The 13,938-nt window shown below is 54.3% G+C and overlaps 5 protein-coding genes across 5 annotated transcripts; 1 reads left to right on the forward strand and 4 right to left on the reverse strand.

Moving 5' to 3' along the window:
* Positions 1-1,043: 1,043 nt before the first annotated feature.
* On the reverse strand, positions 1,044-2,515 carry NCS57_00451400 (NTP-transf-9 domain-containing protein; the record flags this gene model as incomplete). The annotated part of the gene is made up of 2 exons (XM_053054473.1): positions 1,044-1,360; positions 1,420-2,515. The coding sequence occupies 2 exons, from the start codon at positions 2,513-2,515 to the stop codon at positions 1,044-1,046; spliced, it is 1,413 nt and encodes a 470-aa protein (XP_052916633.1).
* A 985-nt stretch (positions 2,516-3,500) lies between these two features.
* Positions 3,501-4,178, forward strand: NCS57_00451500 (uncharacterized protein; the record flags this gene model as incomplete). Its single annotated transcript, XM_053054474.1, has 1 exon — positions 3,501-4,178. One exon carries the CDS (start codon positions 3,501-3,503, stop codon positions 4,176-4,178), a length of 678 nt encoding a protein of 225 aa, XP_052916634.1.
* A 374-nt stretch (positions 4,179-4,552) lies between these two features.
* NCS57_00451600 (uncharacterized protein) lies at positions 4,553-8,422 on the reverse strand (the record flags this gene model as incomplete). Its single annotated transcript, XM_053054475.1, has 2 exons — positions 4,553-5,233; positions 5,291-8,422. The coding sequence occupies 2 exons, from the start codon at positions 8,420-8,422 to the stop codon at positions 4,553-4,555; spliced, it is 3,813 nt and encodes a 1,270-aa protein (XP_052916635.1).
* Positions 8,423-9,119: 697 nt separating this feature from the next.
* Positions 9,120-10,349, reverse strand: NCS57_00451700 (Pyruvate dehydrogenase E1 component subunit beta; the record flags this gene model as incomplete). Its single annotated transcript, XM_053054476.1, has 2 exons — positions 9,120-9,878; positions 9,945-10,349. The coding sequence occupies 2 exons, from the start codon at positions 10,347-10,349 to the stop codon at positions 9,120-9,122; spliced, it is 1,164 nt and encodes a 387-aa protein (XP_052916636.1).
* A 907-nt stretch (positions 10,350-11,256) lies between these two features.
* On the reverse strand, positions 11,257-12,609 carry NCS57_00451800 (Sterol 24-C-methyltransferase; the record flags this gene model as incomplete). Its single annotated transcript, XM_053054477.1, has 4 exons — positions 11,257-11,832; positions 11,886-12,207; positions 12,303-12,337; positions 12,394-12,609. 4 exons carry the CDS (start codon positions 12,607-12,609, stop codon positions 11,257-11,259), a joined length of 1,149 nt encoding a protein of 382 aa, XP_052916637.1.
* Positions 12,610-13,938: the final 1,329 nt, after the last annotated feature.

Consider the following 13,938-nt stretch of genomic DNA (forward strand, 5'->3'; position numbering starts at 1 on the left):
AAAAAGAAACTATTGTCGCACAAGAAAACTCAGCTCCAAGCCTCCCAGCCTCAATTGTAATAGAGCCCGCCTCTCCGTCAAGCAGGCTATCGAGAGACGACGTCGTGCCCAGCCCAGCCCAGCCCAGCTCATCACCGCCAATCCCCCTCCTCACCGGCTCCTCGGTTCCCTTCTCCTGCGTCGGATCGCATCCCCGTTCCTTGGAATGCCGCGCTAGTCCCAGCCTGCTGCTTCTCGCGAAAGCGGGCTTCCATGCCGTCGGGGAATCTCTTCTCCTTTCTCCTTAGGAAAGCGGGCGGACGATCCCGTTACAGCGCGAAACGGGGAGAGAGGGAGAGAAGCCTGAGACACGGAAGGGAGAAACATGCCAAACTCAAACTCGCAGGCACACTCAGGGCTGAAACCCATTTGATGTCTCTTGTCTCACCGTAGATCGTGTCTCACCAGCCCTCACTTTACCACCCATTTCAGGGATTAACTGATTGATTGAATTCTCACCTCATCTCACACACATGAGATCCCCTTCCAAACACCTCAAACTGCCCCTCCCTTCTTCCATCAGGACCCTTACGATCAACTCATCCCTCGCTCAGCTCGCCTCATGCCCCTAGCTCTGTTCTCGTGTAGATAGTTCCCCAGCCGGGCGCGATGGTACGTACGATAGTCTGACGATAGAGTTGCGAGCCAACAAGAGTCTGGGCGCGCAGAACAAAAAAGGGGATTGTGGATTCTCCCATTCCAAGAGCCAACCACCCCTGGTCTGCAATTTCACCCTTGTCAGAGCTTGATTGATCCAATTGATCCCAAACTCGGGTTCCTGGGACCCCATTTTCAATCTCGTGGATCTCATAGTAATCTCATCTTATCTCCAGACACTATTCCCCCCTGTCACCTTCCGGAGCGGACGGCCCAGAATACGACGAAATGGAAGCAATGGAAGACTTTACGAGCCCACTGTAATAATAATTCCTCAAGCTCCGGGCATTCCCATATTAACAAAGTTCCCATCCAAATCTCCCGTGTCAGATAGATAGTCATCTCATCTAAAACCTCGGCGTAAACTCGCTCACCACCCCGACAATCTCTGCCGTCACCCAGCCGCCTTGAAAGTCCGTCCTGTACGGCACCACCCGCTCCCCGTCTACAAACGACTGCCAAGGCCGCGCGTAGAAAGAGACGTAGCCCCGGATGGCCTCGTACCCCGGCTTCGGTTGCTCATAGGACCAGACCCTGTTGGCCAGGAGCCTGCCGTCAGGACCCTTCACCGAGTAGTGCGTTCTTGGGCCCTTGAATCTGCACGGTGGGTTGTAGCCCGTGGGGGTGAGAGGGATCTTGAGAGATGACTTGGGAAGGTAATATTCTATATCAGTGAGTTAACGACCTGGATGGGATCAACTTTTGTCTGGCCGAGAAACGAACCTGGCGGTCGATACTGCTGGAGAACCCAGAAGCCGTCCGACGTTTCAGCAACCTCCATGCCGTTGTAGGTAACTCGGAGATGTCTCTGTATCTTTTCTATCCGCGGAACCTCTGGAAAGTCGTCCACGTTCATCTTTGGTCTAGGCGGAGGTGCCATTGGACCCGGGATTCGCTGCCGCACCCGTCTTTGATGGTGATGGGGCTGTTCTGAATCTGGTTGCTTCCGCTTGAGCTGCCCCTGCTGGTGTTGTGGAGTTGGAGTTGGCCCATTTGGTGTATCGGCATTCTGATTATCGCTCACGTCCCGTCGCTCGGTTCGGTCTGGTTGAGCAGGAGGCTGCGGTGTTGCTCTTGGAAGATGGACATTGCTAGTGGCTCGTCGATCGAGCAACTGCTGTTGTGGTGCCGAAGGTTGCTCGTGAGTTATGACAATCGGATTGTCACTGCTTGAGCCCTCTTTCTCGAACTTGGACTGCTTCTGAACCAGAGATTGCCCAGAGGTTGCGCCTATACTACGGGTATAGCTCAATGCGCCCCGGCCGAGTTGCTTCTGGTGTTCAGCAGCAAGTTGACCGCCAGTTGTGCGGGTACCCCGAGCATTGTTCCCACTCCGCCTGCCGGGAGACAACGACGCTTGCTGAACTTGAGGTTGCGAGCGAGTTGCGGTCTGGGGATTTCCCGCATTTCGCTGCGTCAACTGAGACCACTGCGCTCTGTCTAACTGCGGGTGTTGTTGAGCAGAGAGTTGTCTCGCGGTTGAGCCGGCTCTCCGGTCACCGCCATCGACCTGCGACAGCTTTTGTTGAGCTGGAGACTGTCTCACGGTTGTATCAGTGCTGGGGACATTGTTCGGAGCCTGTCGGTTGAGTTGTGGCTCTGTCTGAGTTGTAGGTTGCTTGAAAGACGCGGTCTGCCCATCTCTCGCGTCCTCTTGTGACTGGTTGAGTTGAAGTTGCTGGTCGAGCTGCTCCAGAGGCATAAGCCAGGACCCATACTGATAGTAGCTTTCGTCTTCCTGGTCTTCCAGGTCTTGCTGCTCGAGGAACGACAGATATCCTTCAAACTCGAGGTCCAGATCCCTGGTCGACGTCTGCATCGTCGCGGTGTTTGCCAGAGCCTCGTGAACCCTTGCCACTTGGATAGGAGGGGCTGATGGTAAGAGACTGGCAAGGACAGGATAAAGTTGGCCAAGTTATAGAAGCATCATAACGCCAATGTTGAATCCAGGATAATCAGGCTGTCGTCCTGTTTAATAATCTTAATCTTGTCACGATCCGTCCCCGTCCCCCTTCAACCATTCTCGTCGTCGCCCACCCACACGCACATCACACCTTGGTCGACTTGTCTCTTTCCTCTTCCTTTTCCCGTCGGTCGGCTCTGAATCTCCAAGCCTGATTGGTCGCCTGATTTTCCCAACTCCCCCGTCCCCCAGAAAAGTCCGATCAATATCGGCCTTGAATTGTCGCTGAGAAACCGGGTATTTGGCATAAAACATGGTGCTTCTCCAGGGTAATGTCTCGTCCTGTAACCGATCCATTGGTACTGATGCAAGATGTTGGAAGAACACCAAGCCTTCGGTAATCTGAACAAGGTGAGTCTGCCTCTGCCAGCTCAAGAATGCCATCAACAATATCCATACAGCTTCCATGGAATTCTTAATACTCGGCATTTTACCATGACATTATTTCGCGCATTCATTATCCTCTTCCCAACAACTCCATACTCATTATTAGCCAAGCTTCCTCCCGTGTCCAAGCGCTGAGTGGCTGTGCACTTTTCCAAGCCACAACTTTTCTTCTTTTTCAGGTTCCGCGTGATTTTCCGTCCCGCCGTTGCGTCATTCGCCCACTCCCACTTCCCTGAATGATTGAGGGTGGCGCCCCGCATCCCAGCGACAGGCCCGCGAGTCGTCCATCACACCCAAAGGCCGCTTCTAGGCTTTCGGCGCTTCCATGCTGCCTGACACTCACATGACATCTACAGCCTCCCTCAACCTCGACAGTCTTTTCTAAACGAAAAAACCTCTTCATCGCCATCGCGTCTACCCTCGTATCTTCCACCCTTGCAAAAAAACCGCAACAATGTCGAACCGTCAGATGGCCCGCGACATGCAAGTCGAATTCCAAGCCCGCTTCCAAGCCAAGCAGGCCCGCCGCGAGGCCCAAAAGGCCGCCAAGCAGGACCCCATCCTCAAGAAGCAGATCCAGGACCTCCTCAAGAAGGGCGAGACTCAAAAGGCCTACCAAAAGGCAAAGATGCTGCTCTCCAAGCAGGCCCTCGCCCAGCAGATGGACCAGATGGCCGACATGGCCGAGCTCTCGGCTGCCCAGATCCAGGCCAACAATGCCATGAACCGCATGACGCACATGATGGCTTCGTCGTCGCGAACCATGAACATGGCGCAGAAGAGCACAAACCCCGAAAAGGTGCGCATTTATTTGCTCTTGTACCCTCTGCGCGACAAGGCTAACATGATTGTCCAGACCCTCGTCACCCTCGAGCAGTTCAAGCAGCAAAACGAAGAATACGCCATGTCCAACGGCATCTACCAAGACGCCATCACCCAGTCCACATCTACCCAAGTCGGCGAGGACGCCGTTCACGAGCTCCTCGGGAAGCTTGCCGACGATGCCGGTCTCGAGCTCAGCAAGGAGCTCAGCCAGGCAACACCTTCCATGGCCGAACCTCAGCAGGCCAACGAGCCCACCGCCGAGGAGGAAGATAAGCTGCAGCAGCGACTACGGGCTCTGCGCGCATAGATACGGCCATCTTTATTCAGCGAGACATGGAGTGGAGCGCTCGCCTTGTACTTGGAGGGATAAGCGATGCATGTGTTATGGTCAACGTCGGGGGTAGACGACAATCACTTTCTCTTGGTTACGGTTTGGCGTTGGGGTTTTGGGAGGCGACTTGATTTCATGTTTGCTTTGACATGACAGTGAGATCAACACATATATGTCGGCTCTGAGAAGCGTACAATAGACATCAACACATATTTCTAACATTTGCTTTTATCTTGTTCGTGAAACTAAATCGTCAAACATGTCGTCTACATCCTAACATGGACGACTCCCATCGCCTCAGCCAATGCATCATCATCGTCGTAATACCAATGCCCAATGCCATGCCGCGCCTACATGTAAAGACTAGCCACTGCCGTAATATCCCTCTTGATCATCTCCTGCGCCTGCTGCATCTTCTGATACAGCTCTGGATCACCAACAATCCTCGCCGCGTTCTTCACCTCACGACATGTCTCGTCCAGTCGCGTGATCGTTCGCACAATAGTTCCCTCCAGCACATCGGTCAAGCCGGTGATGTTCTTGAAGGTCATGCCCCTCGCCCATTCGTACACAACCTCCATGAGGCCAAAACGAGGTCGTGAAACAAAGTCGTTGGAGTCGTCGGCGGACTGAATCACCTGCAGCCGTGTTTGCACATCATTGACCTTCTCCGAGATGGCGACAATGGTATCACGGCCGCGCTCGAGGTTGCCGGTGAGTGAGGGTTCAATGTCTGTCTTTTCCTGGAACACAAACGCCGACAGAAGAGCGGCGATTTCGGCAGGCTCGTAGTCGGCGAGCACATTGTCAAGGATGAGTTCGGTGAGGACAAGCTCGTCTCCCGAGTGGATCTCACAAGCAACCTTGCCCTTGAGCTGAATACGAGTTGCCTCATCGATGAAGCCAAGCTCCTTCAACACCTGGACACGCTGCTCGTAATCAGGCAAAAGTTGGAGGTTCTGGTCCGACAGAGACTGCTTCAACTGGGAGATGTGCTCCTTGATGAGCCACTCATCGTGACACATGGCAAACTGTAACATATGTTAAAACCTAAAGACATACGATGGCCGGAATCAGGGTTGACTTACATGCTTCAAGAAGTTTGGACACTTCGTGGCGGACGAGTTTGATATCGTCTTGACCAAGTCGATCCTCTTCTCCACAATCTCTTGCAGTTGAAGCTGCTTGATCCGGGAAAGATCAAGCTCCTCCCATTTATCACCCCATGAGCCGCAGAGCTCCTGAAGACGTTCCTTCGCTTGGTGATAGCCGTCACCGCCCTGGAAAATCTCTGGAAGAATACCCTTGGTTACCCATCTGGTGAGACACTCCACATCACTCAACGGAACGTGAAGCGTCTTGGTTTGCATCCGCTTCTTGCTCTTGGGAAGCTCGTGAAGATACTTGGTGAAAGCAGGGATGAAGGGGAGCTGGTCGGTCGCGTCGCGTCGCTCTCGGAGGGACTTGATGGCGCAGACGTGCAGTGTTGGATCCTCCGACGTGCCCTTGTTACTAATACCGTCCGCTAGGAGAATGCCAACGGAGCGGACACCGTCCCAGTTGAACACAATGAGGCGATTCGAGGAGAACATCCTGCGGCCTATCGGGATGGCTAACATGCCCTTGTACAACTCGAATGTGAGCCGCTTGAAATCCTGGGCGGCCTGATGACACTCGTCCATTGAAACATCACAGATCTCACAAGAGTCTCGCTTGACCTTTGCCAGATCTGCTTGTGCCAGCTTGACATCCTTCTCGTGCTCTGGAAGTAGCTGTTGTGTAGCATGCTCAGAGAAACTGCGCTTAATCATCTCCTCGATCTTCAAGGCTTCCACGCGGAGCAGGTTGAGAATCATGTTGTATGTGAGTCGGAACTGTGATCGTAGCTTCGAAGGCTCTCCCAGAATCATGTTGCGCAGGTCTGCAACCGGAGGAGCGTCGTCAAGTCCACCAGGAGGGACAATGATGACTGATCCAACAGTATCCAGGCCACGACGGCCAGCTCGGCCAGCCATCTGTGTATACTCGCCAGGTAGCAGGTTTCGGAACGAGTGTCCGTCGTGCTTGCGATATCCAGAAAAGACAACTGTTCGTGTAGGGAGGTTCAGGCCCATAGCAAATGTTTCTGTAGCGAACAGCACCTTGACAAGTGTCTGTGCAAAAAGGATCTCAACAAGCTCCTTGACGATAGGTAGGAGACCACCGTGGTGAACAGCAATGCCCCGGCTCAGGAGCTCTCGTAGTCTGATGATCTGCGGTAGCTGTCTGTCTTCTGGCTTCAACCGAGCCACCGACTTTTCGATAATCATGTGGATATGACTCTTCTCTGTGGCGTTGCAAAAGTCCTGGTTGCTGAGAGCATCGGCGTTCTCCTCACATCGCTTCTTTGAAAAGACAAAGATACAGGCCGGGAGAAGGGTCTGCTTCTTGAGGAACTGGACAAGATGAACCCAGAGGTTCTTGTCTTGCGCAACTGATGTAAAGCCACCCGCGCGGCCTCCGCGACCCATGTGGCCAGGGGCATGGCTTGCTCGAGGAGGTCCTCCGCGACCTCGTTGCTGATTGCCTCCTCTTTGCTGACCCCCTCCTCGGCCACCTCTTTGGGGTCCACCTCGCTGCGGACCACCTCGCTGGTTTCCTCGTTGGTTGCCTCCTCGGGTTGCAACAGTAGTTTTAGCGGCCTCGGGCTTATCCTTCCCTTGGATAGTATGGTGTGCGTCCTTCCAGCCCTTCTCGATAAACTTCTTCTCCGAATCCACAATCTTGTGGATGTTCTTTCCAGCCCAGAGGTAGTGCTCCAAGGGCACAGGTCTCTTTGGCGTAGAGATGACATAGATGTCCTTCTGCTTTGTCCGTCCAACCCATGAGGCGAACTCATAGGTATTGGGCACCGTGGCTGATAGTAGAATGAGGGAGACATGCTCAGGCAGCATGATGATGACTTCTTCCCACACGACACCACGTTCAAAATCGTTGACATAGTGAACTTCGTCGAAAATGACAAACTCGACATCTCGAATCAAGTCAGCTCCTCGGTAGAGCATACTTCGTAGAATCTCCGTCGTCATGATGAGGCAACTAGCCTCAGGGTTGATCTGGACATCACCGGTAAGAATTCCCACCTCGTCAAAAGTCTGTCGAAAGTCGCGGAACTTTTGGTTGCTCAGCGCCTTGATGGGAGAGGTATAGATGGCCTTTGTCATGTGCTTGGCTGCCAGGGCGATCGCATACTCTGCCACCACTGTCTTGCCAGCTGAAGTGTGTGCAGCCACAAAGACGGAGTCACCATTCTCAAGATGGTAAACGGCCTCCTTCTGGAAGGTATCGAGCTCAAAAGGCCACTCCCTCGCCATGTCTGGGACGAGTTCTCTGAAGTTGGACATGTCGTGGTTGATATCGACCATGTGCGCCCACTCACGCCCAGCTTTGCGAGCACTAGACGCAGCAAGGACACCGTGAGGCTCCAAGGCCGGGAATTCGACAGGGAGAATGCTGTCAATGTCGTCGCCATCTTCACCAGAGTCTGGTGTTAGATCTGGGGTAGCAGTTTCAGGGGAAGCGTCCTCGCTCGCATCGGGTGCAGCCTTAGCCTCCTCGGGATCCTCCTCAAGCACCTCCTTGATGGCATTCGCATCTTCTTCGTTGACGGTCGTCTTCTTAGTAAAGTCGATACCTCTGCTCATTCCAGGGGCAATCTCAAGCAGTCCACCTTCAGCACCTAGCTGAATCACCCTCTCCAGCTTGTTTCCAGAACCACTAGACTTGGCAATATCTCCAGAATGGATTTGATCTTCAAACGCCGCAGTAGCTTCAATGCCCTCAAGGCCACCAGGCGCAAAAGGGAAGAATCCAGCAGCACCTCTCACAAAGTCTGCGCGATTTGCAGGTTTTCGTAGCAAGCTGGTCGAATTCTTGGCGGTGGCGCTGTTGGCAGGCACTGTGACGTTCTTGTAACCTGTAACACGACCCTCCAATCCATGGCGTTGAAATCTAGTGAGAGTTCTTGTGTGCGGCGGTGCCACCTTGAACAGAGACGTGTAGTCAGCCTCAAAATCCCATCGTTGCTGCAGTCGGTTGAGCCATTCAGGCGAGAACTCTGGTGAGGGTGTGAGGAGAAGCTCCTCAAGGCTGCGCTTCAGCTCATCGGGTTCTTGGGTGCGAGGTTGGCGCTGGCCGGTCCCTTGCGGCTCTCCTTGAAGGAGGGCGTCTATACCAGCCATGCCCGTTTAGTTGACCGTAGGAGTGGGCAAGGTAGTGTAGGCAGCTCGGCGATTGTATTACTGGAGTGTTGTAGAGATGTTGGAAGCTCCAGGTTGAAATTGCCCCACCATTACGTTGTGATTCTGACATCCATTCCTCACCCCGCGATGGATATTTCAACTACCCTATACCAGAACACCAAATTCTGGAAAGGGCTTCAAACAACCTGTTGAGTCGGATTTTGGTAATTGAAGAGTCTGCATGTGTAGGTTATGGTTTGAGGTAATTTTAACTTAGGTACATTTGACAACAATATCGAAAATTATAAATGACCTGCAGGGACTAACTCTGAGCTTCAGCCTCACGCGAGACCGAAATCGGCATCAATTGGGTCAACAATTTTATGTCATGGCCTCACATCATGAACCACATACAAGTAGATTTTAGATCATTAGTAAGACGGGTGCCGTGCCCTGACTGTATACATAGCAACACGGAGTAAAATTACATTTCCTTCCCTTCCGCACATCTATCAAGAAGCGTCCAACAGTTACGCCAGTTTGAACCAGCCCTCCCGTCCAGCGCCTCAATCCCTTGAAGGGATGATGCTCAGCGCTTCCTACCCTCTACCTCACTCGTCACATGAGCACGGGCGCCGTCAAGGGACGAATGCGCTCATGGCTGAACCGGTTCCCGTCCCGTCTCTTATTCTCCTTTTTACAGTCGCAGCAGCTTGGCAGCGTAGTCCTCGATCAGCTGCTCAGTGGGGAAGGCCATCTCTTCGAGCTTCTGGGCATAAGGAGTAGGGACCTCGGAACCAGTGACTCGCTGGGCGGGGGCGTCAAGGTAGTCGAAAGCGTACTCCATGGTCAGAGCAAGGATCTCGGAACCGACACCGAAGGCGGGGAAGCCGGACTCGACAGACAGGAGACGGTGTGTCTTCTTGACGGACTGGATGATGGTCTCAACGTCGAGAGGCTTGACGGATCGCAGGTTGATGACCTCAACGTCGACACCGTACTTCTTCTTGAGGTTCTCGGCGGCGACGAGGGACTGACCGACAGTGCGGGACAGGGAGACGATTGTCAGGTCCTTGCCAGAGCGCTCAATCTTGGCCTTGCCGAAGGGGATGACGAAGTCGTCCTTCTGGGCAGCCTCGGACATGGGGAAGGACTGGCCGTACATCAACTCGTTCTCGAGAACGACGACGGGGTTGGGGTCGCGGATGGCAGCCTTGAGAAGACCCTTGGCATCCTCGGCGCTCCAGGGAGAGACGACCTTGAGGCCGGGAATGCTACCGTACCAGGCGGAGTAGTCCTGGGAGTGCTGAGCACCGACACCGGCAGCGAAGCCGTTGGGGCCACGGAAGGTGATGTTGCAGGGCTGGATGCCACCGGACATGTAGAGGGTCTTAGCGGCGGAGTTGATGATCTGATCGATGGCTTGCATGGCGAAGTTGAAGGTCATGAACTCGCACTATATGACGGCAAACATTGGTCAGTCATGCGATTCGAGTATAGACGATAGGCAAAAGCTACTCACCACAGGGTGAAGACCGCTGAGAGCGGCACCAACAGCAAGACCACAGAAGCCAGACTCGGTGATGGGAGTGTCAATGACACGCTTGTCACCGAAGCGGTCCAGAAGACCCTTGGTCACCTTGTAAGCACCATTGTACTGGGCGACCTCCTCGCCCAGGACGAAGACCTTGGGGTTGGACTCGAGCTCCTCAGCAAGAGCCTCATTGAGCGCATCTCGGACGGTGACCTCCTTGACACCGGAGGCGGAGCCCTCAGCGTAAGATCGGGTCTGGGTAGAGCCGAAGAGGACGGGCCTGGCGAGAGCAGCGCGCGCGGCGGCGGACTGGGCGAACGAGGTAGTGGCAGGAGCGCGAAGAGCCCGAGTCGAGGCAGCTAGGCGAGCTGCAGGTCGGAGGATGCGAGACATGATGAAGGTGGTGGACTGTCAATTGACCCGGGGAGTCGTGGGGACGGAGGGCGGTCGACGGAAGTCGGAGGACGGAAACTTCAAGATCAAGAAGCTGCAGATGCCAAACTTCTCTTGGTTTCCCGGGTCGTCGACGTGGACGTGGGAATTGAGGATGGTGATGAGCTTGAGGGTGGTGGTGCGAGGTGAACAACGTCGGGTTGAGAGAGGGAATTTCACCGAACGACGCTCTTTGCTGGCCAGCTTCCAGTTTTTTTTTGGGGCCGGTCGGTACGTATCGTACCGGAACTGCGAGGTACCCGAGTGCTCACCAAATTCTGCTGACAGACGAGGTACCCGCCACCAGGAATCCCCGAGCAAAACCTCCGTTAGCTCGGGGCAGCTTTATCCCTCTGCGGTCCCCGCCCTACAACGCCTTTGAGCCACCAAACGTGCGCCCCCCTATCAGTAGAATCGCAGCACTGTTATCGGCGAGGGGCCTATCACAGCTCAGAAGGCTCCCTTGGCGACCCCGTCAACCAGTCTGTTGGGGGGATCCAGGGGAATTTTGGGGGACCATCCCCACTCACCACAAACAAAACCAAACCAAAGGGCAACAGAAAACGGTCAGGACCGGAGAAATGAGACACCGATGTTGGGTTCCTGATCATCGTGGCCGTGGAAGTGGGCATGATCCAATTCTCGTAGACACTCACGATCATGACACTAGGATAGACATCATGTGATGTTTAACATTGGAATATTATTATTAAATACCAGTAATGCCCCCAACTCCTCTGCCTTTCTCAATCCCTTTATATCTGAGGCCGGCCCCCTTCATGAATGCATCATCAGCCAGCATGGTTTGCTGCTTTTTCTACCCTCACTATTGTGTTTTCCCTTGAATTTTGTTTTGGAGCCCATCACTTTACGCAGCAGGCTTGCGGGCCACCATGAGGTACATGGGGGTGAAGAGGTGCTCCTTGGCACCGGCGACCAGGCAGTCGGCAGCCAGGGCGAGACTGTCGGCGGTCTTCTTGGTGCCGGGGGGAGCGAGTCGCAGAGTCTCGAGGAGACCAGCCAGGCCGTGGGCAATAGTTCGGCCCCAGGTGGTCATGCGGACAATGGTGAAGACATCGCCAACGGACTGGATGTAGCGGAGCTCACCAGCCAGAGGCCAGTACCAGGGGAGGGGGTCAGGGCGGTCTGCCAGATCCTCGTGGTGCAGCATCTCAAAGCCGGAGTCGTGGATGGCGGCAATACCCTCAGAGATCTTGCACATGTTGGAGATACCATCACCCTGCTCGATACCCAGTCGGATCTCACGGTGGTGGAGGTTGTCGTTGTCGTAGTCGTCGGTCATGAGCCACTCGTAAACACCAAAGACACCACCGGGCTTGAGGACACGGAAGATCTCGCTGTAGATGCCCTTGAGAGTAGGGGCGTGGACAGTAGCCTCGATAGCGTAGACGGCATCAAAGCTGTTGTCAGGGAAAGACATTTGCTGCGAGTGAGTTAGCCAATGCTGGTCTCAAGAGACGTCCAGGAACTACATACCATGAAGTCACCCTTGACAAAGGTGAGCTGGTTGGACAGACCCTCCTTGAAGGCGTAGTGGGTAGCACGCTCGATCTGGTAGTCGTTGTTGTTCAGGCCGGTGATGTGAGCGCCGGTGAACTTGGCGATCTCGCGAGCGGGGCCACCAACACCGCAGCCGACATCAAGGACCTTCATACCTTCCTTGATGCCGATGTGGTGGGCGAGGTAGTGCTCATGACGGGCGATGGCCTGGTAGAAAGGCTCGCCAAGGGAGTATCGGCAGAAGTGGAAGGACTGGCCCCAGCCGTACTCGTATAGGTCGGTCGCGAGGTTGTAGTAGCTGTCGGCCACATGTTAGCACAAGGTGGCGTGGGAGTAGGCGGGCTAGAATGACGCCGCGAAAGGGAGGCAGAGGAAATCATGGGCATTACTTACTGTCGTGTCAAAGTGGCGTACTCAGCGGTACGGGCCTGAGTGTCATGTTAGTCCCCGCCATTCAGGAGAGAGGGGCAGAGTGGTTTCATACAGCGCGCTCCTCAGCAGTCTCGTTCTCAGCGGGCTTGTTGTCCCAGTGCTTGAAGTACTCGTCGACGGCGGCCTGCTTAGCAGAACCGCCCTTTCGGAACATGGCAGCGACACCACCTCGAGCCTGAGCAGAGGAGCCGTGCATCGCCTTGTTGAACTCGGCATCGCGCTTGTGGTCCTCGCGCTCGAGGTTGGAGGCGGTCGATGAAGCAACCATGTTGAATGTGAGGGAGAAGGTTGAAAGGGAGGGAAAAACAACAGCCGGCAAGCAAGAGAAAGATTAAAAGGGTTGAGAGGGCAATCAAAAGTCAATCAATTGAAAGAGCTTAAAGTTGAGGAAGGGAACAGCGTTGGTTTTAAACGTCGACGGGCAACGCAGCGACGGCAATGTCGACAAATTTCAGGGCCCTCCCCTGAACTGGGCCATTCATCTGCATCCAATCTCAATCGCGAATTGAACAGCAACCGGGCGCTATACCAGATGTGGATTAGAGCCCCTGTCTATCGCTTGGGGTGTCGGGGGCGTTTTTTGGTCTGGGCAACTGCATCGCACTCGAGGCACCTGCGTGCCTCTGATACATCCCCACACAACTTCAGCGTTTTGGCGGGCAAGAGCAGAGCTTGCACATGCTTCCGGTGCGAAGCAGGGTCGCTGATTCGGCGTCGCACCCACTGGAGGACAGCCACCCCGGCACCCGAGTCGCTTGGTTCCGGGGGCTCTGGGCGGTGAGGGTGCAGTTTGCAGTTGTTAAGGAGCAAATCGGGCTGTGCCAATTTGCGAGAGCCCCACGATACGAATACGAACGCGCTGAGTGCCTTAAACGAAAAAGACGACTACGCGTTTACTTGGACAACATCTCGGCATCAACTCGCCAAGCAAGATTGACGATGGATCGTGGCGATGGTTCCCGGTTATGATAGATGAGATTCACTTATGCTCGACACCCTCACGACGAAACTCCTTTTATGACGAGTTGCGTCGTGTTGATCAATGTCTCCTGGGCTCGTTTTCGTACCTGGCATGTAATCTAGCAACTGGTCGGATATATCCACTTGAGTGCCAACGTAGTCCAACTCCGGATCTACAAGGTATGATCCGTCTGGAGTAACTAGAAGATGATGTCTGCACCTTGGATCACGTACCTATCCGATACTCTCCGTCTCAAACGGTTTGTCTCTCCGTTACCATGGTTCAGAGTACAACTCCGGAGATGGCACGGAGATGGACAAAAATTATTATTAAGAAATGAGGTTGAATGAGCCAATTCATCGGAAACAAGGTCAGTTGGGCTTCCGTGGCTGCTTCCTTTTCCGGGCATTAGGGTGAAATGCCGAGGCTTATCGATAAGGTAAGCGCCCCTCAGCCCAATGGCGGCCAACTCCGGGTCTGCAGCTGCATGCCTGAGGTCATTGTTACGCTTACATAAGGTGGCGGGTGACTGAATTTCTCAAGTCCTGCCCTGCGCGCCGCAACTCCAAAAGAACCCCGGCGCCCCATCACGATAATCACCCGGCCGCCTTTGCGCTTTCATCACTCCACCTATTC

Source organism: Fusarium keratoplasticum, chromosome 3 (assembly GCF_025433545.1).
Source record: "Fusarium keratoplasticum isolate Fu6.1 chromosome 3, whole genome shotgun sequence".
Taxonomy (NCBI): domain Eukaryota; kingdom Fungi; phylum Ascomycota; class Sordariomycetes; order Hypocreales; family Nectriaceae; genus Fusarium; species Fusarium keratoplasticum.